Genomic DNA, 25,731 nt, shown 5'->3' with positions numbered 1-25,731 from the left:
CCACATAGTTTATACAAAAATGGAAGCAGACATGAGAGAAATAAAAAATACAATTTAAAATAATAAAGGAAATTAGTTTAGGAGGTGTGGGGAAACTTGGATGGCCTCACTGTATGAATCCAGTAATGGCAAAGGTCCACTTTTTAGTCTACGTTAATTAGTTTTGAACTGCGTAGGGTAAATTGTGATTCTCTTACAAAAGATCTGCTTTTACTTAACCTCTTAAAATCTAGAATGAAGACACCAGTATTATATGGAACTAGAAAAAAACCTAAAGAATCTATTGGTTCATGTCATGTCAGGAAGAAGGCTCAGTAAGGCTCCAAAGTCAGGTTACATTTTGGGTAACCACATATCTTCCTTCCACAGACATGCCCACTTTATGATTATAATGTAGGAAGAGGAAAGAGTAAGATTTCATGTTAAACATTAACACAGAGAGACGCAGGATTAAATGTTTATATATATTCATGGTATCTGTGTAATGCAGTAATATGTTATCCATCCTTGTATGTTCTACTTAATGACCACTAGATGCCCCTAAACACAATGTAGCTGTATTGAAGATGAGTTGAAAAAAGTGTAGTGGTGGAAATGGACTTCCCGCCTGTGTAAGGTGTAGTGATCAGATGTGGAAGAATTACTCAGATGTTATACGTAAAAGTAATAAAACCGCGTTGCAGAAATACTCTGCTACGACATGATGAAGTGGGACATCTAAAAGTCCCGCATTCAAGTTACTTAAGTAAAAGTAAAAAAGTATTGACAGCTAAATGTACTTAAGTACTAAATCTAAAATGACTCATTATCCAAGTGGCCAATTTTAGAACACAATATTTGTTATCATTGGATTATATTTAGATATCCATTAACGAGTTTAACATTTGATTTTGCAGCTTGTAAAGCTGGAGAGAAGTTTAATTACTTTTTTAGACTGCCAGGTATTTCCATCCATTATAATACATCATAATGCTTTAGTTTAATTACATTTTTGTATAAAAAAAATATGAACCTGCAAAAGTAACTAATGTTGTGATATAAATGTAGTAGAGTAAAAACTACAATATTTGCTTTCAAAATATATTGGAGTAGAAGCACAAGGTAGCATAAAAAAGAAATACTCAAGTAAAGTACATGTATCTTAAAAATGTACTTAAGTACAGTACTTGAACAAATGTACTTAGCAACTTCCCACCACTAGTAGTGATGGTAGTGATGCAGTAAAGGACAACAATAGGGTTATTGTTATCCTGTCAGGGTAGCTGTCATTAAACGACACAGAATATAACAGATGATAGAAACACAGTTTTGTTAACATGAACATTTTCCCCTTTTTTTTGGTACAATATTCCGAATAATTAACTCTAATATTGTCCTGCCCGCCTCCCCCCCCACCCCCCCAGGTGACCCACTTCTGCCTGCCACAGCTGCTGCCCCTGCTCAAACACTCCATGTCTTACCTGCATGAGATCTTTGAGTTCTATGAGGAGATTCTGACATGCCGCTACCCTTATGCCTGCTTCAAGACTGTGTTTGTGGACGAGGCCTACGTACAAGTGTCCTCCTATGCTTCCATGAGTATCTTCAGGTAGGCATGAGACTTTCATCAAATACAAGAATAAAGTTACAGTGCAGTGTAAGATACGAATAGTTCCATTAAAAGCAGCGGCAAAAAGAAAAGTCCTGAGCCTTGATTTAAAGTAGTAGAGTTTGTTCCAGATGTTTGGCGTATAATAACTGAATGCTGCTTCTCACTGTTTAGTTCTGACTCAGAAAGCAGACCCGTTCAAGAAGACCTGAGAGTTCTGGATGGTTCATAATGTAGCAGGAGATCAGAAATGTATTTTGGCACTAAACCCTTCAGTGCTTCATAAACAACAACAGCATTTTGTCATATTATATTCATGTACTGTGTCTGATTCTGTCTCACCTGGAGTTGTTGGTTTTGTTTTCAGCACCAACCTGCTCCACAGCTCTATGATCATAGACCAGACCCCGCAGACACGTCGCTGTCTGGCCCAGGCCCTGGCTCAGCAGTTCTTTGGCTGTTTTATCTCCAGGATGTCATGGTGAGTCTGCACAGTGAGCCTGTTAGCTCGGAGACGGGAAGTCTAAGCCACACAGGCAGACATGTCCTGTTGAGACCTCAGATACTGAAGACCCATTTCTCACTGGCTAATCGCTGCGTCAATCAAGACATTGCCTAAGCCCTATGTGGGGACATTTTTCTGGATCTACCAGAAAACCAACTTAAAGATAAGATTAATAACAAAAAGACAACTTAGAGCCTATCACAGCATTAACCCTTAGAAAACATATCTTTGTTTTATTTTGCGAGTGGGACAGGGGATCTTTAGGGGGAGATCGCATGTCAAAAGTACATGCCAAATATCAGTGGTATACATCATCTGAAAGTTGAGACCCTGAAGATGGAAGGTTTTATATACTTTTTGGTAAGACGCATTTCAAATCTAAAAGTTTACAGTGTAGAAGATCCTGGAACACTATGATCACACTATGACTGTGAATGGCCATACCCATGCTCTATTATGTTTCATACAGTATGGCAGAAAGGTTTGTGTTGATCATTCTGGATCACTCAACACTTGATCGAAAAACAACAGAGAAAAATCCATTCAGAGATTTGGTATCAAAAACTTTGGACATTTGCAATAATTGCTTAGGGAATAAGGAAAGCTTCTAAAAGCCCTCAGTCTCTAGTTGTGCTTGTTAAGTTGAATGAGGTTCTGATGATCCTAGAGCTCATTTTATAAAGTGAGGTCCTGTTTCAAAAAATAATCTGACAACAATGAATAGACTTGACTAACATTTACACACGTTTATACAGCTGAATTCATTTAATCGTCTCAGCTTTCCATACATTTATGAAATTCCCAGACTGTAGGGACCCCAGCAGGAAGAAATGTATTTTAAAAAAGGTGAAAATAACACATTTATACTTCATAATTTTGTCCAAAACTCAGTAGGCTTGTGTTAAGATAAGAGGCCCATCGATAGGACTTAAATCCTGCTAGTATTGTGAAGAGAAACGCGTATTGTCCCCCCGTCTCTGACCTTTGAACACACATCAGATGTGTGTCCTTGGTTTGCTTATGTTGTTGAGCTGGCTGGTGTTGTGTAAGAAAAGATCTCAGGAGACTCAGATCTCTTTGATTCTAGCAAAGCATGGTGCTGCCTGCTAGCAATTAATCAGAGTGGGGGTTCACTAGGGCTGTAATTGAAAGCAGCCGTGCTCAGTAGCCTGTCAGACATAAAAGAAAAAGGCACACGGAAAAATAAAAACTGCTCTTTTTACAAATTTATGAAACCTTGATATCAAAAACTGAAGTTTGAGGAGCTTTAGGAAACAATACATTGATTTGTGTTTTATCTCCGCCTTGTGTTTCTGTGTAATAGAGTTTTTTTCTTAATGAAAATCTGCTGAAGATTTCATTGACCAATTGCATCTGAGGGTGTTGGTTTGTAAAGTGCTGTTTTTTCAGTGTTACAAGAAGGAAGTTGGGACTACTTTTTAAGAAGGGTTTCTCTAAAAAGAAAGGAAAGAAACTCAAAGCTTAAGAGTTCGACCTTGTTTTTAATATTGAATCAAAAATATTCTCAAGACAATATTAGGATGAAATATTTTAGGAGAATAATTCCATAGTGTCCATAAAGTTGATCAGAGCTAATGCACAGTTGAAATCCTAATTGCTACCCGCAGGATGGATTCAGTTCAGCATGACGCTGTTAAACCACCCAGGTTGAATCATAGTATTGTGTTCCTTTTTTTACAAGCTAATAAATCCAGGCTGATAAATGTACAAAAGCTGTGTCTGCCATGCCAAGTTTGTTCCTAGGAATACCACAAGGATAACTTACACAATAACTTAGTAAAGAGCAACACAAGTGTGGCCTTTTACTTTAAAAGTCACTTTTAATAAGCTTGAAGCCGTGAAGGAAACAGGGTGAGCTCTCAGTTTCCGGGGTTTAATCTCCATATCCTATTTAATCAGGATCCCAGAAAGGGCTCCTTGAAAGTGTGAAGGATCAAAGGTCTGGAGTTCATTTTCTTAAATATGGAGTTAACCTGCATTTCATTTGTTACAATTCATTGAATAATGCCTGAACGTTGGACATATACCTCAAACCATGCGGGGCACTTAACCCCCCCAGGTGAAGACATTGATATTTGGTGATGATTTGTATTTTGTGAACTTGCAGTGCATTATATGTGTTGTTCCTCCTGAAGGGCTGATGAGTGGGTGCTGAAGGGGATCTCAGGCTACATCTACGGCCTCTACCTAAAGAAGACCTTTGGAGTGAATGAGTACCGGCACTGGATCAAAGAGGTAACAGTTATTCTAGACAACTCTTTATCCTGTCGGAACTTGGTGATAATAGCATGGCTCTGGTTTTCGACAGAGAGTGAAAAAAAGTGTGCAGCACAGTCAGTATGAGAAAAATTAGGAGCTTTTTGAACTGTTTTGGCTCTTAGTATTTCCCTTTCACTTTTCTCTGAAATGTAAAAGACAATCTGGGAAAATAATCACAGATTTATCTATAACAAATATAACGGTGCAGTAGGCAGCCATTCACTCATAGACTTAACTAATTATCAACTTATTTGAGCTTATATTAAACTGAATTTAAAAATTTGATTAATTTATAAATGTTTATGAATTTTATTATTTTCTCTTCAGGAGTTGGACAAGATTGTGGAGTATGAACTGAAGATGGGGGGGGTTCTGCTGCACCCGACCTTCAGTGGAGGAAAAGAGAAAGACAAGTAACTCTTCAATCCAATCACAGTCATTTGGTCCTGGATCATAATTGCATGACACACTGAGCTAACTGTTTTCTATCTTCAGTCCAACCCCCCACCTCCACTTCTCCATCAAGCACCCCCACACTTTGTCCTGGGAGTACTACAAGATGTTCCAGTGTAAGGCCCACCTGGTGATGAGGCTGATAGAGAACCGGATCAGCATGGAGTTCATGTTGCAGGTGACACACTGCCAGCATTTCCCTGTCTTATGCCTCTTTAAACGTCGAAGGCAGTATTTATTAACCTCATAACAAAAGATGGTTTTGTCTTCATTTGAATTCTTTGTTTTCTGCTCCCTTACTAAAGGTTTTCAACAAGCTTCTGAGCCTGGCGAGTACCGCCTCCTCCCAGAAGTACCAGAGTCACATGTGGAGCCAGATGCTTCTGTCCACTCACGCCTTCCTCAAGTCCATCTCCAACGTCTCAGGCAAAGACATCGGCCCCCTCATCAAACAGTGGGTGTATCCTTCAATCTGGAATGGATGGTTTGCCAGCACACAGAGTGATTATTGAACTGCTTCACGGTATGACCTTACACAGAAGGGAAATATAGAGGTTCAATGTTTGGTCATGTCAGATCTTAAATAGTTTTAGTTAATTAAAGCACTTTTCAGGTTTTTCTGCAGCCTTGAAACTTAGTCCACTGACTCAGAACTGACTCACGTTAAAACAAATGCAAAAAGATATCAAATGTATAAAATAATTACAAAGGTCATGTTTTAAACATTTCACCAGTTCATTGTTTAATCTTGAATAAAAAAAAATAAAAAAAATGTATTGGCCTTAACTTTTGTTACTCCAGAGACCAAAGTGCTGTGGTGAAATTCTTTGGCAGTTTTGCTTTTAATAGGAAAAGGAACGTGCTGGAGCTGGAGATCCGTCAGGACTACACATCATCTGGAACCCAGAAATATGTGGTGAGCGTCCACATACAGTGTTTGGAATAAATGAATTGTCTGTGTCTAGAGCAGTCAATTTTTTTAAGTAAATCGTTGTTGTTTTTTTACAGCAGATTCAAATGACATTTTTAATAAAATCAAAGTGTACTGTAGGCCACAATCCTAGTCTGCTTGCCAACATTTGCTGATGGTCAATGAGAGGATTAGTTATTATTTTACAGTGCAAAACACCAGTTACCAAGTATGGCACAAACATGGCTATCCTTCTAAGACAGTCTTTCCCTTCGAGGGAGACCTATTCTAAAACCAAACTCCAAGACTTAAAGGGATAAAAAAAATATAGTATTGTTACAGAATTCCCATTTCATAAAATTGTCCTATGTTTATTTGCCTGCAGGGCCCTATCAAAGTGACAGTGCAGGAGCTGGATGGATCCTTCAACCACACGCTGCAGATCGAGGAGAATAGCCTGAAACACGACATCCCCTGTCACTCCAAGAGCCGCCGGTACACACGCTGCACACACTCTCATAAGTCAACACAATAATGGAGAAATGTTTATATTTACTAGATATCATATATTACTTATTATTATTGTAAGCCAGTAAAATAGTTTGTATCATTTGAATATTAATACAACCATGTTTATAATATAATAAGTGTGATACTCATTGTTACTCATGATGTTGCTTTGTTTCTTGGTGATACGTTGATCTTGTTGTTATCTATTTAATCTTTGTTTCTTTACTTTGTCCTCTCGTCTCTGTTTCTAGTCGAACAGAAATGTGATCAACAAAGAGAATCTATTAAAGAAATTCTGAGTGTGGCTGTGTTTACTGACTGTTCCATTGTTTTTTCCCCCAGAAACAAGAAAAAGAAGATTCCTCTGATGAATGGAGAGGAAGTTGACATGGATTTATCGGCAATGGAGTAAGACATCACTGCTGTAGCCATTTGTTTGTTATTTATATTGTATGTATTAGTTATTGTATCATTTTATTTATATATAATGCAATGGTGTTTTCTAGTGTTTAAGGCAAGCTTTTTTTAATTTAAGAAAAACATTATTCATAAAATACTTGACTCTTCTCGCTGGAACAAACGTGTGTCTACCTATTAGCCATTGATGGAGCAGCGGGGGGTGCTGTGGGAGTGTCTGCGTGCGCATCTCTCCCAGATGAGCTGAACAGTTTTTTTGCACGATTCGAGAGCAGCCAGGCTGTGGAGGCACAGAAGGATCAGGAGCCCTTTCCTTTTGTTTTAAACAGGGCAGATGTGTAAATCCTTTAAAAGGGTTAACCCACACAAGGCTCCAGGACCTGATGGCATCCCTGGCCGTGTTCTCAGGGTGTGCAGTTCAGCTGGCAGAGGTGTTCACAGACATCTTCAACAGGTCCCTGCTGCAGTCTGTAGTCCCCACATGTTTTAAACACTCCCCCATCGTTCCTGTCCCCAAAAAGTCTAAAATCACCAGCCTCAACGACTACCGCCCAGTAGCACTCACCTCCATCATCATGAAGTGCTTTGAGCGGTTAGTCAAAACCTTCATCACCTCCTCCCTCCCTGACTCTCTGGACCCCCTGCAGTTTGCCTACAGAGCAAACAGGTCCACAGACCATGCCATAGCCCTCACCATCCACACTGCCCTCTCACACCTGGTCCAGAGGACCACATATGTGAGAATGCTGTTCATTGATTACAGTTCAGCCTTCAATACCATTGTGCCCTCCAAGCTGGCCATCAAGCTCAGAGACCTCGGGCTCAACAGCGCCCTCTGTGACTGGATCCTGAACTTCCTGACGGGCAGACCCCGGGCAGTGCGGGTGGGAAACATCCCATCCTCCACCCTGATCCTCAGCTACGGAGCCCCTCAAGGCTGTGTGCTCAGCCCTCTCCTCTACTCCCTGTTCACGCACGACTGCGTGGCCACACACAGCTCCGACACCATCGTGAAGTTTGCTGACGACACGACCGTCATCGGCCAGATCACCGACGGCAACGAGACACCGTACAGAGAGGAGGTTGAAAACCTGACATCTTGGTGCCAGCATAACAACCTCCATCTCAACGTCAGCAAAACCAAGGAGCTGATTGTGGATTACAGGAAGCAGCAGAGAGAGGGACACGCCCCCATCGCCATCAGTGGGACTACGGAGGAGAGAGTCAGCAGCTTCAGGTTCCTCTGTGTCCTCATCACTGAGGACCTGACATGGACTCTTCACACCATCACCATCACCAAAAGAGCTCGACAGCGGCTCTTCTTCCTCCGCAGGCTGAGGAGGTTCAACATGGATTCCAGGATACTCTGCAACTTCTACAGGTGCACCATAGAGAGCATCCTGAATGGCTGCATCACGGCCTGGTACGGCAGCTGCACCGCCCCCAATCGTAAGGCTTTACAGAGGGTGGTGAAAACTGCACAGAACATCACCAGGATGGAGCTGCCATCCATGGAGGACCTTTACTCCCAGCGCCTCAGAAAGAAATCCCTCCAGATTATCAAAGACCCCCATCACCCCAGCCACAAACTGTTCTGTCTGCTGCCGTCTGGCAGGCGTTACCGCAGCATCCGGACTAAAACCACCAGACTCAGGGACAGTTTCATCCCACAGGCAATAAGACACCTGAACTAAGAACATCCATAACATTCACCTGTTTGCAACTTACAAATGATGTATCACTTGAGTCTTATGGCACTACTTCTATTCTATTTTATTGTATTACTTGCACTATTTAATCTGTTTTATTGTGTTGCACGGTTTGAGGAGCCTGGGACCTAAGATTTTCATCGACATAACTACACTGTAGCTATATTCGAATGACAATAAAAGCCTTGACTCTTGATATGACTGCTATGGAAACCTCTTCAGGATGACATTTTAAAGTTAAAGATGGATCTATGATCAGCAACTAATTTTTGCTCCCTGTTGGAGTTGACTTTTCTTACTTTTGTTTGAACTTCCCCTCAATGTGTCTCTCTCTTGTAACGTCTGCAGTGCTGACTCTCCTCTCCTCTGGATCCGGATCGACCCGGACATGTCCATCCTGAGGAAGGTGGAGTTTGAGCAGGCTGACTTCATGTGGCAGTATCAGCTGCGCTATGAAAGGGATGTAGTTGCACAGGTGGGTTTTCTTATGGCTTCACCATATCACTCTGCAGTTAGATCTTCTTTTTTTTCTGCTAAGACACCACATCCCTGATTGGTGCTTTCAGTGATAGCTTCTGAAAGCAGGTTCTAATTTGGAACCACATCCTAGTTGGTTAAAAAAAATTGAATGGCAAGACTTATCAGTCCCATTTATCTCTCCTTACTCCAAGCAACATGTTGGTAGCAGCTTTTCATGTTGAGCCTACTGTCACTGACGGAGCATGTACCTTTTCTCTCTCTTAGGAGGAGGCCATCTCAGCTTTGGAGAAGTTCCCAACTCCTGCCTCCAGACTGGCTCTGACGGACATCCTGGAGCAGGAACAGTGTTTCTACAAAGTCCGCATGCAGGCCTGCTTCTGTTTGGCCAAGGTATGTGTCTGCCAGTATGTGTCAATGGGTTTTGTGAATTGTAGTTTGAGCAGTGTTTTTGACTAAATATAGCAGCATAAGCTAGGCTAAGGTAGGAAAGTGTTGAATGAAAGCTAGTAACTGGAATTAGTTACTCGTATATGGTGCAAAGAGTTAAGTGTTCAGGCAGATCCATTGTGGGTATCAAGGACATGCTTCAGCCCTTCTGCAGTGGGTAAAGCATGACTGATTGGGTTTAAGATTTTCACTTTTACATTCACTGTAGTTTAGTCCAAACAGATTACATTTAGTAAGAGTAGAAGGTAAGTTAGTCAGTGGTGTCGCCTGTCAGCAGGATCAATGGATTTATATTGGGAGCATGATGACCCACGATAGGTCACAATGTCATTTAACTGAGATACTGGGCTTCCATAGAAATGCCCTAACTGAGCAGAAGAGAGAAGCTTCAACTTTGCAAATATGGAGTGAGATGGGATGAGGAGAAATAAGTAGTAATGTGGGTCCCTGAAAGAATATGAGGAAACAAGAAGGGTGAAGAAGGCCTAGGGTGGAGATGTGAATGAATGTGTGTTAGGCGAGGGATGCATGAAAGAGGCACAGAAGGGAGAATACAAGTTCAGTTTATAGCTCGAGAAAGACTCTGAAAGCAGCATGCTCTAATAGTTTGCTCTTTTTTTTACACTTGTCATTTCAAATAAAGGGGACACTGTGTTAACCATATCCATCCTCCTCATCGCTCCCTCACTTGTTATTTTGATAACAATATTTGACCAAAACCCACTAGTTCAACCCTCCCTGTCCTGTTGGCTGTATAATCCTGTTCTGAGACTGCAGGAAATTCTCTATTCTCTGGATTTAGTCTTTTCTATCTTTAACCCCACTGGATATCCGCCTCTCAGGTTCCACCAGAACCAATATTTTCGCAACATGATAAACTGAGTGGAGGTTGAAATGGCACTTCACTACCTTCATTAAGGTGCTGTGATTGGCCACAGAACCCCCAACAGTCTCCATCGTAATGGCCTTTGGTTTATACTTCACACGCTGACTTACATAAAAGCTCATACACACACATTCACATACTAACATACACACACTGACCACAAACGTGAAATATAACTGACCTCAGATGGATTTTGCTGCGTTATGATTGGTGGTATGGCATAAAATTGCTTGTTATTGATAGAAATTGTGGGGAGGATAAAGGAACAGCGTGGGGTTGAACATTTGGGGGGACATAAAACGAAAGAATGCATGCACATGTTTAATATTCACACAAACACAAGTATGTTCGTGAATGCGTGCACACGCACATACAACAACATTCCGGTGAGCATGCCTTTATTTGCCTTACCAAATGACAACATCCTGTGTCAGTGACCCTTGGTCCTATATTACTACATTAACATAAATTCCCCAATATCCTGTTGGAACCCAAAGACCACTGGAGCCGCTGGTCTTCATGCCTGTGGAAACCTCTCGTGTGTACACTTTCACTGTGGGCTTCTGTTCCCACCACAGCAATTATAATGGACAGAAAGGACATTGTTATAAAAGTAAAACATTCTTAAATGAGTTATTTGTCTGCCAATAGCTCCTGAGAGTTAAGAATATACATCTGGGTACATTGTACATGCTTTGCAGAACTCTTGTATGTTTCAGTTGGCAGTTATTTTAATGTGGTGACAGCAGACACAAGCTTTGAAAAAGAGCTGCCTTCTCCTGTTCTCATGTGCATATGTAAACCTTGCAGATAGCCAATGCCATGGTGAGCACGTGGCAGGGCCCCCCAGCTATGAAGTCCCTGTTTACCAGAATGTTCTGCTGTAAGAGCTGCCCCAACATCGTCAAGACCAACCACTTCATCAGCTTTCAGACGTACTTCCTGCAAAAGGTAATACATACAATGCAAAACTCTTATAGGTCCATTAACTGTGTCAAAACACTGTAGTCCTGGACGCTATCCCAGGCATAGCTTCAGCTTATTTTAGTATACATACATTTACAATACAATACATTTCAGTGCAGAAATACCGTAAATGTTTTTAAATATATTTTGTGTCTATTTGTTGTATTATCCACCAGAGAGCCCTGACTCATTGATGTTTCAGCAGTATTATGTCCCACACTTAAAAAAGGTGTAACAAAAATACATTAGGTTCAACTTAATACTATTGCCTTCAACTAAACTAATACAGTAATGTGAACTTTGTTGACAAAATACATTTATTTCAACGTTTAATTTTTTGTTTTTCAGTGAACCTATTTTGGTACAATTACAGAACAATCACATTTTACAAATTCCAGTATTAGGCTCCACTTACAATGCCATGTGCAAGCACAGTAAAGGTTTTCAGCAGTAACATTTAGCTATAAAAAATGTCTCCATCTTTTTTGTTGCAAACATGATCATGATTGTACTGTTGTCTTTTTCTCCGATGTCAGACGATGCCTGTTGCCATGGCGTTACTCAGAGATGTCCAGAACCTCTGTCCCAAAGATGTGCTCAACTTCATCCTGGACCTGATCAAGTACAACGACAACAGAAAAAACAAAGTATAGATGCCCTGTCACACACACTCCAAATGTTTTATTGTTGTGCCTGTGCAAATTGTAGCCTCAGTATCCTGTTCTTATCTGACAGTAGGGGCACCCGGTGTGGTCTTCTGCTGCTGTAGCCCCTCTGCTTCGGGTTCCACGTGTTGTGGTTCAGAGATGGTCTTCTGCATACTTTGGTTGTAACTAGTGGTTATTCTGTGTGACTGGCAAAGCCACACACTGTATAATATTCAACATACTTATCTCATCTTATTCTCCTTCTTCCGCCACAAATGTTGTAATGCTACTCGTCTGGCAGCGTTGACACGAAACACACAAAAAACATATCAAAACGTACGGAATGACCGGGATCGGGTTGCTATGTCTTTTATAAGAGATTCGCCTAGCTGTTTTCACGCAAATCGCAGAACACTGCGATCATTTGCCCCATAGGAATGAATGGGAAATCCATTTGAACAGAGCTCAAAAACACCCAACTTTCGCCCCATACAGATTCTGCATACTTTAACGTAGAACAAAGATTGCAAGTTTAAACGGTTCTCGAGACTATGGACTTTATTAGACTAATTGGATATTTTTGGATAGCTAGTATGGTTCTCATACTCGGAGCTTACGTTTTGTGAAAATGTCACAATGTTTCATGTTTCATAATGGGTGTCTATGGGAGAGCTGGTTAAGACTTAGAGTGGTGACATCACGGCTAGATGGGAGAGGAGCTGTAAAATCTAAAGAGGTTTTTTTCCAACTATTGCTTGGCTGGCCACCATTTTTACTCTTCATACATAATTAGGTGATCATAATGTAGGGAAAATTGTCACGGCCGCACCGATATGCTCATTTAATCAAACAGACTTACACACATAGCAAACACGAGAGTCATCAGGTGTGTTCATCTGGTATCCTCAATACTCTGGGTAGGATACTTAGCTGATTGAAGTTACAGTTTTTTACTTAGAAGCAATAATGCATGACATGTATATTGTCAATACATTCTCTGACACGCTGTCTCTCGTTCACTGGCAGGGCGTTGCTGTGAAAACGCTTTGATCTTTGAACACACCTGTCGGTCGTTAACTAAATCCAGTTGTGATCTAAACATGTTCAGAAACGATGCAGGAATGTGGTACAAGAATCTAAAAATGTCATTGATAAACAGTTAAAACAGTCAGCTAAAGGTGAGCCACAATTAATGGATATTCTTTGTTGTACCTTAACAATACAACTAATGCTATTAATACTTACTCAGCGGGGGTAATGTTAGCATCGGGACGCGCACCCTAGTTTCAGTCACACAGTCAACATTTCTCGAAATGTTCTAGCTTGAGTTACTGTAGCTTTTCTATCATCTTGCACTAGTCTGGCCATTCTCCTCTGATCTCTGGCCTCAATGAGGCGTTTTCTCCCAGAGAACTGCCGCTCACTGGATGTTTTCCCTTTTTCGGACCATTCTCTGTAAACCCTAGAGATGGTTGTGAAATTCCCAGTAGATCAGCAGTTTCTGAAATACTCAGACCAGCCGTCTGGCACCAACAACCATGCCAGGTTCAAAGTCACTTAAATCCCCTTTCTTCCCCGTTCTGATGCTCTGTTTGAACTTCACCAGGTCGTCTTGACCATGTCTTCATGCTTAAATGCATTAGGTTGCTGCCATGTGATTGGCTGATTAGATATTTGTGTTAACGAGCAGTTGAGATAGTGTATTTATTCAAATAAGTTGTTCAAAGTGTATACATATTTATTATACTGTCTATATTTCATATGTTCATAGTGTTTATACGTATTAATACTGTTCATACTATATATGCTTAAGCTTTAAATATCTGTCTCTTTGATATAGTTAAACTCTACATATACATTACACTGCACTTCACTGCTTCTCTTGCACTTCTGGTTAGACGCTGACTGCATGTGGTCATCCCAGTACTCTGCAATGTCAGTACTGACCCCCCCTTCTTGCGTGTCATCAGTTCTCAGATAACTACTACCGTGCAGAGCTGATTGAAGCCCTGACCAACTCCCTGACCCCGGCCATAAGCATCAGCAACGAGGTGCGCACCGTGGACAATCTGAATGCTGACGTGCGTCTCATCTTGGAGGAGATCACACGGTTCCTGAACATGGAGAAGCTGCTGCCGAGCTTCAGGAACACCATCACTGTCAGGTTAGAAGCGGAGTGTTGGTCTCTATGTTCCACTGATGATCTCCTGAAACATGTGTTTGTCCTGGCAGATTATTTATCTCATTTGTTAAACTTATACAAAATGTTGGTACTACTAAGCATAGTAAAGTAATATCAGTCCATGTTGGCATAGGCAGTGTTCTTAGGTTTTATTTAAATATTTGCTTCAATTTAATAAGACACTGGCGACTCTGATTATCTGCCACAAAATAAGGTGTGCTATGGTGGGTTAAGGTCTTTTGGGCTTCCAATGTCAGAGAGTCTTAAGTTTAGCCTTTACTTAAAATGTAAGAGTTTCTAAAATGAATATTAATACAGTGCTGCATGCAGTAATGTGTGCAAGAGTGTAGACCCATGTTGTTGAGCAAAAAACACAATATCACAACCATAATTAGAGAAAAAGGGATCATGGCTTTAGTTAAAAATAGACTCACTTCTAAATGATTCCCATTGCATATCCAAGTTTAAGATTGGAGGAAAGAGACAGGGAGTCACAACAATCGATAGGTGTATAGTTTTATAATAAAAATACCACCATATAATAATAAAGTATAAAAATGTAATGGTAATGTACTTTTTTAAAATAATATATCCAAAAGCAACAAATAACTGTGCAATTTCCTTTTATTAGCTGTCTTCTAGCATTCATTTCACACACAACTGGAATACCCCTCGTGTTCTTCTCCCCCTCCTCTCCAGCTGTCTGAATGCGATCCGAGAGCTGCAGAAGAATGGACACATTCCCAGTGATGCGTCGCTCTTCAAGTCCTACGCAGAGTACGGACACTTTGTAGACGTTCGCGTCGCTGCACTGGAGGCTCTGGTGGACTACACTCGAGGTTGGACATTATGACACGTGCTTCTTCTGCATTGTTGTTGATCTAGTTGTCAGGTTACTTGAGATCCGCATATACAAGAATAGATTTGTCTGCATGCTCATTCATAGGATCTGTATCACACAAACACTCATCAGAATCATCCAGATTCTATTCATTACACGATGAATCGGATTTTAGCCCAAAAATAGGATTGCGACACATTTTATACTTAGAAAAATGTAGTCATATTCTAAGGTATGCTGCACTGATAGGTTTTGTTGACACGAATCTCAAATGTAAATGCCATCAAGGGTACAATAAAATGTCAAACACCATGTGATATATATAATAAGACCTGATATTTGAAGGTTTTTGTCACATTTGTATTTTATCTGACACATTTTCAGGATCTTAAGGAGTTATTTCATTGCAACATGTCTGTGGGTTCAGCCTCTGTTTGTTTCTCTGTCCTGCAGTGGAGAGGAGCTCAGCAGAGCTGCAGTGGCTGCTCAACATGGTGCAGAACGAGCCGGCTCATTACGTCAGGTACATATTCACACACACAACACACAACCATGTGTACACTTTGCACTTTGAGAACAGTGTCCTTACCTCAATGGTTTTTTCTTGGTTTATTTGTCATTATTAAATACAACAAACACTGATGATAGTGTAAATATCAGTTGACATGATATTAGCAGTCTGAGTAAGACAAATCAAGTGTGGACACAGAGAGCGAGATTCCACTTTGCCCCTTCTGCTTGCGGCTCAGCGTGAACGGAAGCACACAGACAGACCCTCATACTCATGAATCTTAAAGATGACCTGCAGATTTCTCTCAAACTGCTGAGCGTCATGTTAGCTTTGCCAGAACTTTGCAGTGCATAGAGCAGGGCTGAAATTGCTTTAGGAAAGAATGTCTTTACAACCAAAGACCCTTTCAATGTCCATATGGGTATGTCAGGAATGTTTTAAGATTGGCATGAAAACCTACCCTTTATTAAGGGGAAAGGGAAAGGCTCTGCTGCCTCTGTCGTTACAACTATATGCAACCCCTTTCTGAAGCAGACACATGTGTGTTACATTTATCTGCCTATAGTTTATTCTACCAACTGCATAAGTGACCATGCATGACCAGCCTCCCCTACTGTTAAAGAAACATTGTAGGTCCTGCTAAATTATTGTATAGCCTACAGACCAACAGAAAACGTGGATGATCATCTTCCTGTTTTTTTTATGTCCAATCAGACATAAGATACTTGGGATGCTCTGCAAGAATCCACCTTTCACCAAGAGCACAGACTCGGCTCTGTGTAACGAAGCGCTGGTCGACCAGCTCTGGAAACTTATGAACTCAGGTGAGACACGCACGCATACAGCACTAGTCCCCTGGCAGCGCTTTGTTGTTATGCAGGCTTCTCAATAAGAATTGAAATGAAGTATATATCTATATGCCTTGATGATGTCTTCCTTTTCCTATAGCTTAATTTATCAATTGTTTTCAAGCTCAATAATAAATAGAGATACTTCTTGACGGAACATTTTTCCATTTGTCCGGTACATTTTAATCTTAGCGGTGACACTTGACCCAAGCATTACTTTTTAATGAAACGAAAGAGGTCAACTCAATCATGTGTGATTAGGTTTGAGGAAATGGTTTAACTGAGCACATCATAACTGAATCTAAACTGCATCGAATGACCAACAGATTTGAGCCACTACACTGTTGAGATTTGAATTCATGCATGTTCACTCTTTTCTTGTAAGAGCACCATGCAACAGAAGTATAACATTTTATCTAGCCACATGTTTTTCTTTGGTTTCTTCCGGCACATATATCCAGTAATTGCATTTGAAATAGAATGATTCCTCCCTAAAGAGAAGGCAGTGTGTTAGTAAGTGACCTTAAAATAAATAATTTCTGAATCAATCAAAAAACATCCCTTCCAGATTTAGTTGTAATGCACTTCATCTAAAGCAGATTTTCTAAAAGCTTCTTAGACATTTTTAGAAAGCCCCGTTGGCTTTATCACTGTGAAATAGACGTTAGTAGTAGCTCTCTGAGAACAGGACAAAGGAATAAATCACAGTCTCCATAGAAAAGGCAGACCCCCCTCTGGACTATACACAGCCAATGGGATTTTCAATGAACTCGGAATATTGCAGAAAACAAGATCTTTGGCAAACACGTTTATGATACTTAAGTTTTATTAATCTCCACGTATAAACACAACTTAACATAGTCTTAACATATCAATTCAATCTCCAGAAGTAAGTTAGTCCCATTTAGTATTTAACGTCGTAGAATAAAACGTAAAAATATCTTCAGCTTGTATTAACCTTGTTTCAGGCACCTAACCGAAAACACGAACATTTGACTTGTGACAAGGGTACCGGATGTGGTAGAATGCTGAATCTTTTCAGGGTGCTAGGACTCATGCACCACTCTATAAATAAGAGAAATTATTTCTGTTTTTTATTTATTATTATTTTGTTTATCGGCCAATATACTGCGCCACACTCCAGTCGAAAAGGTGGCTGTAACACACCAAATTGTTGTTTACCGACCGCAATAACGTCAAATTCAATGTGGCTTTGATTTTATAAAATGTTGATGGGAGCCATGCACTCACAATGCGTTAGTGTAGCGTTTGTATAGTAAATGCATAGACTCACTTTAACCCCGACAAACATTAGCACTAGCAACTGTTGAACGGTGTGTGTTTCATATGAAATATTTGTCTTCCTGTCTTCTTTTTTACATTATCTGGTATATTCCAGTAATGAAGTGAACAATGTTAGGGTCTGCTTGTTGCAGTGCCTCCACCATGTACGCACACAGCTCTGCCTCCTATTGTGTCCTCAGGTTTCATTATTTCTCTTCCAGGGGGTCCTATGTGTTTCAGCTAGCCAGCCAGGCCATAACGCTTCAGTCTGCCAATCCAAATACACACCGTTTCAAAACCCAAATACAAGTATCTGTTAACAATTCCATATTTCTGAAGCCCATTGAGCTCTTATTGCAGCATGTTATTTGCCTTACAAGCTTAAGGAATGAATGAAAATATGATGCTAATTATTTCCAGTGAACTTTTGTTTGCCGGACAGTCCGTGTGTGTGTCTGTTGGAGAGCCTGACTGGTCACTATGTATTTACACTGGCCGCACAGAGTGTGGTCACCTTAAATACTATGTTATGAAAATGTGTTGGTTGTTTTATTCCTCGCCCCCCCTAAACCCACAGACCCCCACATGTTAAACACACACACACTCACACAGGATGATGTTTCAGCAGCTGAAGGTCAGGCCTGTAAGAACACAAACTCCTTTTACCCTCTTCTAAAGCCACAGTGCCCCCCCCCAACCATTGTAGGCGCTTGGCTTTAGGATTGTCCGCTTCAGCAATATTTAGTGTTAAATCATCCCAACTCAACACTACTCAAATGATGCATTTAGCTCTCAATCATCCTGTATTTAGTTCTCATTGTCTCTTAGGGAGTGTTGAATGAACTGTGCGGTTGAAGTGTACTAACCCTCTCACCAGGGGGGGGGTGTGTGTGGGGGAGAAAGTCCCTCTGGAGGAACAGAGGGATTTTAGCCTTTGCAGACCATTTACATGCACAGAAACCTATAGAACACTACAGGAAAGGGAACACCTCAGAAAGCATAATGGAGCCTCTTATAAAGTAAAGCTTTAAACTAAAGTATGGTCAGAGCCTTCTCCGTTGCTGCACCCACCCTCTGGAACTCACTACCCCAATCCATCAGAGATTCTTCCTCCCTCACAGCATTCAAAACATCACTCAAAACCCACCTGTTCAACACCGCATTCAACCACTGACCACCCCCTCCCCTCCCTATTTTTTGCTTATCTCTTTTATGTATTTCTTTGTTTTTCTTTTTTTTTAATTCTCTGTCAAAGCGTCTTTGAGTTTCCTGAAAAGCGCTATACAAGTCCCATGTATTATTATTATTATTATTATTATTAGTAGTAGTAGTAGTAGTAGTACAAGGGGGACACGAAGAGCATTTACTGGGTGTTTCTATCTTTATTTGATTTAACCAGCTTTGCCTTTTGTTGTCTGTCTCCCCCCCCCCCCCCTGTCCTCAGGTACGTCCCATGACTGGCGGCTGCGCTGTGATGCAGTGAACCTCTACTACACGCTGTTTGGTCTGACCCGCCCCTCCTGCCTGCCCCTTCCGGAGCTGGGCCTCGTGCTCAACCTGAAGGAGAAGAAAGCTGTCCTGAACCCTACCATCAAGCCTGAGTTGGGGGGGGCCCCAGTGATGGACACCGCGGCCAGTATAGGCATCCATGGTGTTGGCATGAGCTACATAGCTGTAAGTGGGCTCATTTACTTTAGTATTATGGAAACTGCACTTTAAGAAATACTGACTGAACTACATTTCACATTTCTTGACAGGTCGAATTTGTATTTTGACTTTAAATTGTGTAGTTACAGCCAACAAACACACTAGTCAAAGACACACTACATCAGCAGCAGCTAATGGTGATGTAATCAGCAACTGCCTGGTGGTCTCCCTCCATTTTGATTTAGTAATGCAGCATAAAACATTTCAGATGGCACAAAGATAGTCAGCAAAGCCTTCAATAAATCTGTTCACTTCGATGTAATTATGGTTACTAGAGTCCTGCCAACAGTATTTGGCTATACAGCATTCCCATTGGGTCACCACTGTACCCAGAATCACAGTTAAGAGCACTTTGTCTTGTAAGACATCGCTGATAGCGAGAGAGTTATCAGCACAAGTCTGACATGGAGGCATTAGCATTTCAGTATTCTGCTTAGTGGTTTCGTATAAACGATTGACTTTTGTTGTACATTCATCTCTTTATTAAGTTAGATTTCTATAAAGGACTATAAGTAAAAAAAAAATCTAAATATAGAGTGATATAATGATGATACATTTGTGTAGGTCGATCCCGAAGTTAGCATCGCAAGGCCTCCTTCGACAAAAAGTAATGGGATTATTCCATTGGACTTTGGTATATTGCAGAAAATAAGATCTTTGGCGTACACACATTTTTGATACACATTTTATTCTTCAGGATAATGTTCTCCGCTCTATTATTTTTGATGCATAAACACAATCAGCAGAAGTTAAAAGCTAACATTAGGATATAAGGAACTACATCATGGTCAACTTGCTGTGCATCACCACCGCTAAGCTAAACGCGGCTAATGTTCAGCTTGATAACATTTAGTAGTGTCATTTGGTCACTTGTGAGCAACCCCTGTTTTTAAGACACGCAAGAGCTTCAGACATTTAGCAGTGGGGCATTTACTAACACATTTAACGTTGTAGAACAAGACCTCAAAATCTCGTAAGCATGTGTCAACCACAGATTTAATTTTATGCACCAATAAAAATGTTTTTTAAAAAATGACTTCAAGGAGAGGGAACCATACGTGGTCAAATGCTGACTCAGTATCAGGACTTATTCCTGCATCACTATTGAAGTTTGCTTGTGTCTGCAGGTGGATGAAGAGCCTGACCCGATTTCATTAGGGGTGTGTGGGGTGGGCCAGCCCCCCCAGGGCCTGAAGAGGAAGGCTGATACCCCGCTGGGCTCGCCTCCAGAGCCGGGACAGATCCTGCAGCCGCAGGAGGACGACGGGAGGGGGGGCCGCTTCAAGATCAGGGTAACACCGCTCTGCCATGATGCCTGACTTTATACTTCCTTAACTCTTCTCAAGTATTTTCTTCTCTGCTTTACTCAGGTCATTAGTTAATGAATGATGATGATGATGTTTAGTTTGCTTGTTGTAGTTCAACACAATGGAAGATGAAGATATCGATATGGAGACGGTTCATGATAGTCAGGCCTTCATTCACCATCATCTCAACCTGTTAGAGAGACCCTCTACACCAGGTGAACACACACACACACACACACACACACACACACACACACACACACACACACACACACACACACACACACACACACACACACACACACACATTCTAAAAAAACAATGAATTGGCACTCACCTGGTGACACACCTTTCTTCCTCCTGTTTTTAGGTAAAGAGCCTCCGTCAGTGGAGCAGTCCATGCTCTCCATGCCTGCCACGCCCGTGCCCTCCTTCTCCAAGGAGACCACCTCTTCAACCTCCAAACACGGTGGGGAGCACGGCCACCACCATCACCACCACCATCATGAGCACAAGAAGAAGAAGAAGAAGCACAAACACAAGCACAAGCACAAGCACAAACATGAGAGCAAGGACAAGGAGAAGGAGAGGGGGGACGGGGGCCACGCCTACAGCAACAGCCCGGCCAGCGGCAGGTCGCTGCACTCGCCCTCGCTCTCCGACTGAGGGCAACTGCACACATCTGAGCACGGAGTCACAACATGGCAGTTTATCTTAATATTCAACACTCAGTGGTGTTAATGCACAGGAAGACTCATTAGGACAATGCATACAAGGAAAGGATGATGTAGTCCTCAGATCAATGGCACCACGCAATTTCTCAGCGGTCAGTTTGAGAGAGGAAAACCCTCCAGAGCCACAAACACACACACACACACACACACACACACACACACACACACACACACACACACACACACACACACACACACACACACACACCACTGCTTCCAATCTGTCTGAAGCATGCAACCGCACACACCTCTCTCCACAAACAGGCAACAACCCCCCCAGCCCCCCCCCCCCGACAGACCACTCTGGTGTGCCTCATCCCACAGCTCGGCCCCGGGCTTCAGTGAGGCTCTGAGGGGAGATTGATGACGGGGGTGTGGAGTACAGCGTCTGTCTTCAACATCTTAATGACATCTCCTGTTTGCCCTGAACATCTCCTGTCCACAAATGAAACTCAAGTTATACTAGTAGGTTTTTTTCAAAATATGTTTTGTTTTCCCGACTGTCATCATTGTTAATGAAAGACGCTTTTGTATTCCTGAATGTTTTAACTAGATTCCATGTATGAGTACATTTACTCTGGCTCTGTTTCTTAGCAGTGGAACACTGAGAATAACTCAATGTTCCTCATTTAGAGCATTTTGATTCTTATTGAATCAGACTCGCCAAAATAAACAATAAAATAAATAAACTTAACATTGTGTAAAGATTCCTGACATTTGTTCAAAGTCACTTTCAGAAGTTGTTAAACACAATAATCTACTGAAGGCTATGACCCCTCAAAACACTTTTAAATGTCAGCATTCACACTCCTTCATACAGAGGCAGAGGCTGCCATCATGAGACCCTAACACTCACACACTCACACACCGCTGGCCATTGGGAGCTATTAGGGGTTACTGAGTATCCTGCCCAAGGACATGCTGACAACTGGAGCTGGGGATCATAAATTAAACAAACCAATAATGCTGCTGCCAACAAATGTAATTCGTAACAATCTGAAGCCTCTGTAAAATAATTTCAATTGTAACAACCTTTTAGGGGCCTACACACCAAACTGACACCAAAGAATACGTCCCGACGGAACACGACTGTTGTGTCTCCTGCGTCTTGGCCAACAGTCGCACTGGAACACACCGCAAAGACTTCAGCCCACGGCCAAGTAGCACGTACGAGCTGCGCATGCGTGAGTGGCAATAACTCCATACCAGCAGGCGGCGGTAGTGTGTATTCGTCATTCAAAAGAGGCAACAACCGGAAGACAGACTGCGTGATAACCGAGAGAAGCTCATGGGGCTTTCCCGAACCTGGGAGTTTCTCAATGTCGAGTACGCTTGCTTGGTAGCACATGTCTTCCGAGTCACTTGCTTCAGAAGTGAGGCAAGAATCCTTCCTGGCATTCGGAAAACAAAGAGTGGAACAGGCGAGCAAGTGTGCAGGTCTGCGTCATATGAGAGGCCCCGCCTTATATATTCCGCCACAGATTTGGGGAAATTGGTCCGTGCGCAAAGCATTGTGGGGATTTTAAGACCGCGGAGACTACACTGTGCAGCCTCAACATTTCTCCAAACGAAGTACGCCAGGCTCGCTAGAATTCCAAGTATGCTGGACATTGGAACAGTCCTTCGGCGGCACTCGATGACGTAGCATGCTTGAAATAGTGGCTCTGGAGCAGCTTTACTCGAGATTGAGAATCACCCCCTGTGTCGAGAGCTGGAGTTAAATGAAATCTCAGATTTGCCTTCTTAATAGTTTGTTTGGGTCCCTCACTTCCGTTTTGCTTTTCATGCACTGATTCGCTAGCTGAACAGCCAATCAGAGTGATTTCGTTGGCCGACAGCCTCCCGATTCAACATGTTGAATCGACGGCGGAAGGTGTCGGCACGGCTGAAAAGACACAACGGGGCGGGACCATAGACCACAGACACCAATCTGAGTAGGGCGACAGGACGCTCATCGACGGCCAGACATCTATCAACGCCGAAAATCGCCAGAGAACTCGCCAATGCCGACGCCGACTGTTAGGTCGGTGTGTTCGCCTGCGTCTTGTGTATGTGTCGCACTGGAACACACCGCAAAGACTTCAGCAGAGTACTTACGAACTGCGCATGCGTGAGTGGCAATACCTCCTCCGCCTCCTTACCAGCAGGCGGAGGTAGTGTGTATTTGTCATTAAAAACAGGCAACAACCGGAAGACAGAGAAGAAGAACAGACTACGTGATATAAACATTACATTACATTACATTACATTACATTGCATTTAGCTGACGCTTTTATCCAAAGCGACTTACAATAAGTGCATTCGACCAGGAAGATACAACCTTTAAGAAAACAGAATCATATAAGTACATCAGGTTTCATAGAGCCAAACATTTCAAGTGCTACTCAACTGGCATTTAGAAAGCCAGCCCTTTATTAGTATATAAGTGCTTTGTTAGTAATTTTATCGCTCGAGGTGGAGTCTAAAGAGATGAGTTTTCAGTTTGCGTCGGAAGATGTGTGTAAACAAACAACAAATAGCGTGTGCATTCCATTTTCACTCTCGTCCATCAAAAACATGTTTCGTGCGGTACCGTAGCTATCAGCCATTGGAGTGTTGCTTGTGGAAGACATTCTCAAACAACCGTTTTGCTTCTCATGCACTGATTCGCTAGCTGAACAGCCAATCAGAGGTATTTCTTTGTCCGACTGCCTGTGGCCGACGCACGGCCGATTCAACATGTTGAATTGGCCGTGCGTCGGCCATGAAAAGCCAAATAAGGCGTGTCACGGCCGACGGTGCGGGACAAACCAAATTGAGTTTGGGCGACAGGGCACGCTTCGTCGTCCGACTAACGAAAACGGCCGATTTCGGCCTGGTGTGTCAGGGCCTTAGGCTCCCTGGTTACAATGTGTTGCTAGTTGTCCCTTAACCTGTTAAAACCCTTTTCTTTGTTAAACTAAAAGTAACAGCAGGATCAGTTTAACCTTCTTCAACCAGACCACACAGACGGGTGGGTAACCAATCCACACCACAGGAGAATATTTCACCCAATCCCCCCCACCATAGCAACGACCTTATCCATCATCAGGGGTTACCCCAGAGCTACAGCCTGTTTCGAGATCATCTAATGTCATCTAATATATTAATGCAAATGTTCCTGTTTACCCAGATGTAAATGTATTCATGATGCGAGCCATCTTTCCCACTCTCACCCCCCCCCCAGGGACTAAAAAGCTGAACTAATTGTTGCAGACACCAAGATTAACCCCACAGATCTCATGCTTCATAGTAACTTTCTGCAGAGATAATTTCTTATGTTGCTTATCATTCATTATCAAATGTCTACGGGTAAATGGCAGAGAACTCCATGTCAAAATAGGACAGAAATGGTTGCCAGAACTTATTATACTTCTGGATAGAGCTCCGGGCAATGTGCTTTAGCTGCTCAAGTTTAAGATGGAACATTGCTTCCTCTACCCAGCGCTTATGAGATGGTGGTGCAGCCTTCTTCAAACTAAGGAGTATCAGACGTCTAGCAAGTAGGTTAGAGAACGCCACAGCCTCAGCCTGATGAGTTGTTATTCGTGTCTCCTGTGGGACCACGCCAAATAATGCAGTCGATGGTTTAGCATCTATAGCTGTATTACACATACTAAAAGGTTTTAAATATACCAGTACATAAACGGGTCCATTTTGGACAGAGCCAAAACATGTGACTGAGGCTGGCTGGGTTTAAACCTGGGTCAAATGAGTGCATTTATTTCTTTTAGCATAATGTTGATACAGTTTGAAATTGACCATTGTACTGTTTTTCTGGGATATACAAGGTATATACAATTTTAAAGCTCAAATAAATTGACATGGATAAAATGGTGTCCATCAACAATCATTTCCTACAATGATGGTCTGTATTGAGTGTAAAATATTTCTTTAGACTGTCATCATTAATAATGAAAGACATGTGTATTCATCAGTGTTTAAACTACAGTAGATGATTCCATTACTTTTAGCTGATCAATTCTGGTATGCTAACTATATCTTAGAATTTATACACAACTACATTTTGCACAAATATTTGGACATTTAGATGGATGAAACTGCTTACAAAGCGTAGAATATATTTCCATGTTGTTTTTGCCTTATTACTTGGCATGTATCAGATAAAGGAATTTGTTTGCCTCATTTCACAAGCTTGACAACTAAAACGTGTCCATACTGACACTAAATCCTTCCTATTGCCATCAAACTAAAATAGTTAGGGATTTTTGTTCAGAATTCTTAAAGTGCATGCATGTAATCATACAAAGAAGCCTAAACTAAGTGCAATATATAATCTTATGTTTAGAGCCATGGCGGAAACAGTAATAAAACTCGCTATAACACCAAGTTCTTAGGGAGCCCACCAACTCAAAAAGATACTGATTGCGAAGGAGTTATCGAAAGGCGAGAAAGTCTTAATGCTCTCAACATTGAAGGCCTTTGTCCTCACTCTGAGGGACCTCCTGACTCCTCGCTCGTCTCCTCTGACCTGCAACTG

General features: G+C 41.8%; 1 protein-coding gene across 1 annotated transcript in view; it reads left to right on the top strand.

The window, feature by feature from the left end:
* The window catches only part of taf2 (TAF2 RNA polymerase II, TATA box binding protein (TBP)-associated factor), a 28,431-nt gene extending 6,525 nt beyond the window's left edge, over positions 1-21,906 (top strand). Inside the window, exons 7-27 of the mRNA XM_079641490.1 lie at positions 1,404-1,588; positions 1,956-2,069; positions 4,250-4,349; positions 4,701-4,786; positions 4,869-5,004; positions 5,132-5,286; positions 5,628-5,742; positions 6,122-6,231; positions 6,589-6,654; positions 8,721-8,847; positions 9,117-9,242; positions 10,996-11,136; positions 11,688-11,798; positions 13,769-13,962; positions 14,680-14,819; positions 15,275-15,344; positions 16,047-16,156; positions 18,909-19,138; positions 20,299-20,463; positions 20,591-20,693; positions 20,849-21,906. Of these exons, the coding sequence (XP_079497616.1) occupies positions 1,404-1,588; positions 1,956-2,069; positions 4,250-4,349; positions 4,701-4,786; positions 4,869-5,004; positions 5,132-5,286; positions 5,628-5,742; positions 6,122-6,231; positions 6,589-6,654; positions 8,721-8,847; positions 9,117-9,242; positions 10,996-11,136; positions 11,688-11,798; positions 13,769-13,962; positions 14,680-14,819; positions 15,275-15,344; positions 16,047-16,156; positions 18,909-19,138; positions 20,299-20,463; positions 20,591-20,693; positions 20,849-21,144 (2,880 nt within the window). The 3' untranslated portion in view covers positions 21,145-21,906. The remainder of the gene's footprint in view (positions 1-1,403; positions 1,589-1,955; positions 2,070-4,249; positions 4,350-4,700; positions 4,787-4,868; positions 5,005-5,131; positions 5,287-5,627; positions 5,743-6,121; positions 6,232-6,588; positions 6,655-8,720; positions 8,848-9,116; positions 9,243-10,995; positions 11,137-11,687; positions 11,799-13,768; positions 13,963-14,679; positions 14,820-15,274; positions 15,345-16,046; positions 16,157-18,908; positions 19,139-20,298; positions 20,464-20,590; positions 20,694-20,848) is intronic.
* Positions 21,907-25,731: the final 3,825 nt, after the last annotated feature.

This window comes from Notothenia rossii (genome assembly GCF_949606895.1).
Source record: "Notothenia rossii genome assembly, chromosome: 7".
Taxonomy (NCBI): Eukaryota; Metazoa; Chordata; class Actinopteri; order Perciformes; family Nototheniidae; genus Notothenia; species Notothenia rossii.
Note: the sequence above shows the minus strand (reverse complement) of the source record. Positions and strands in the feature narration are given on the sequence as shown.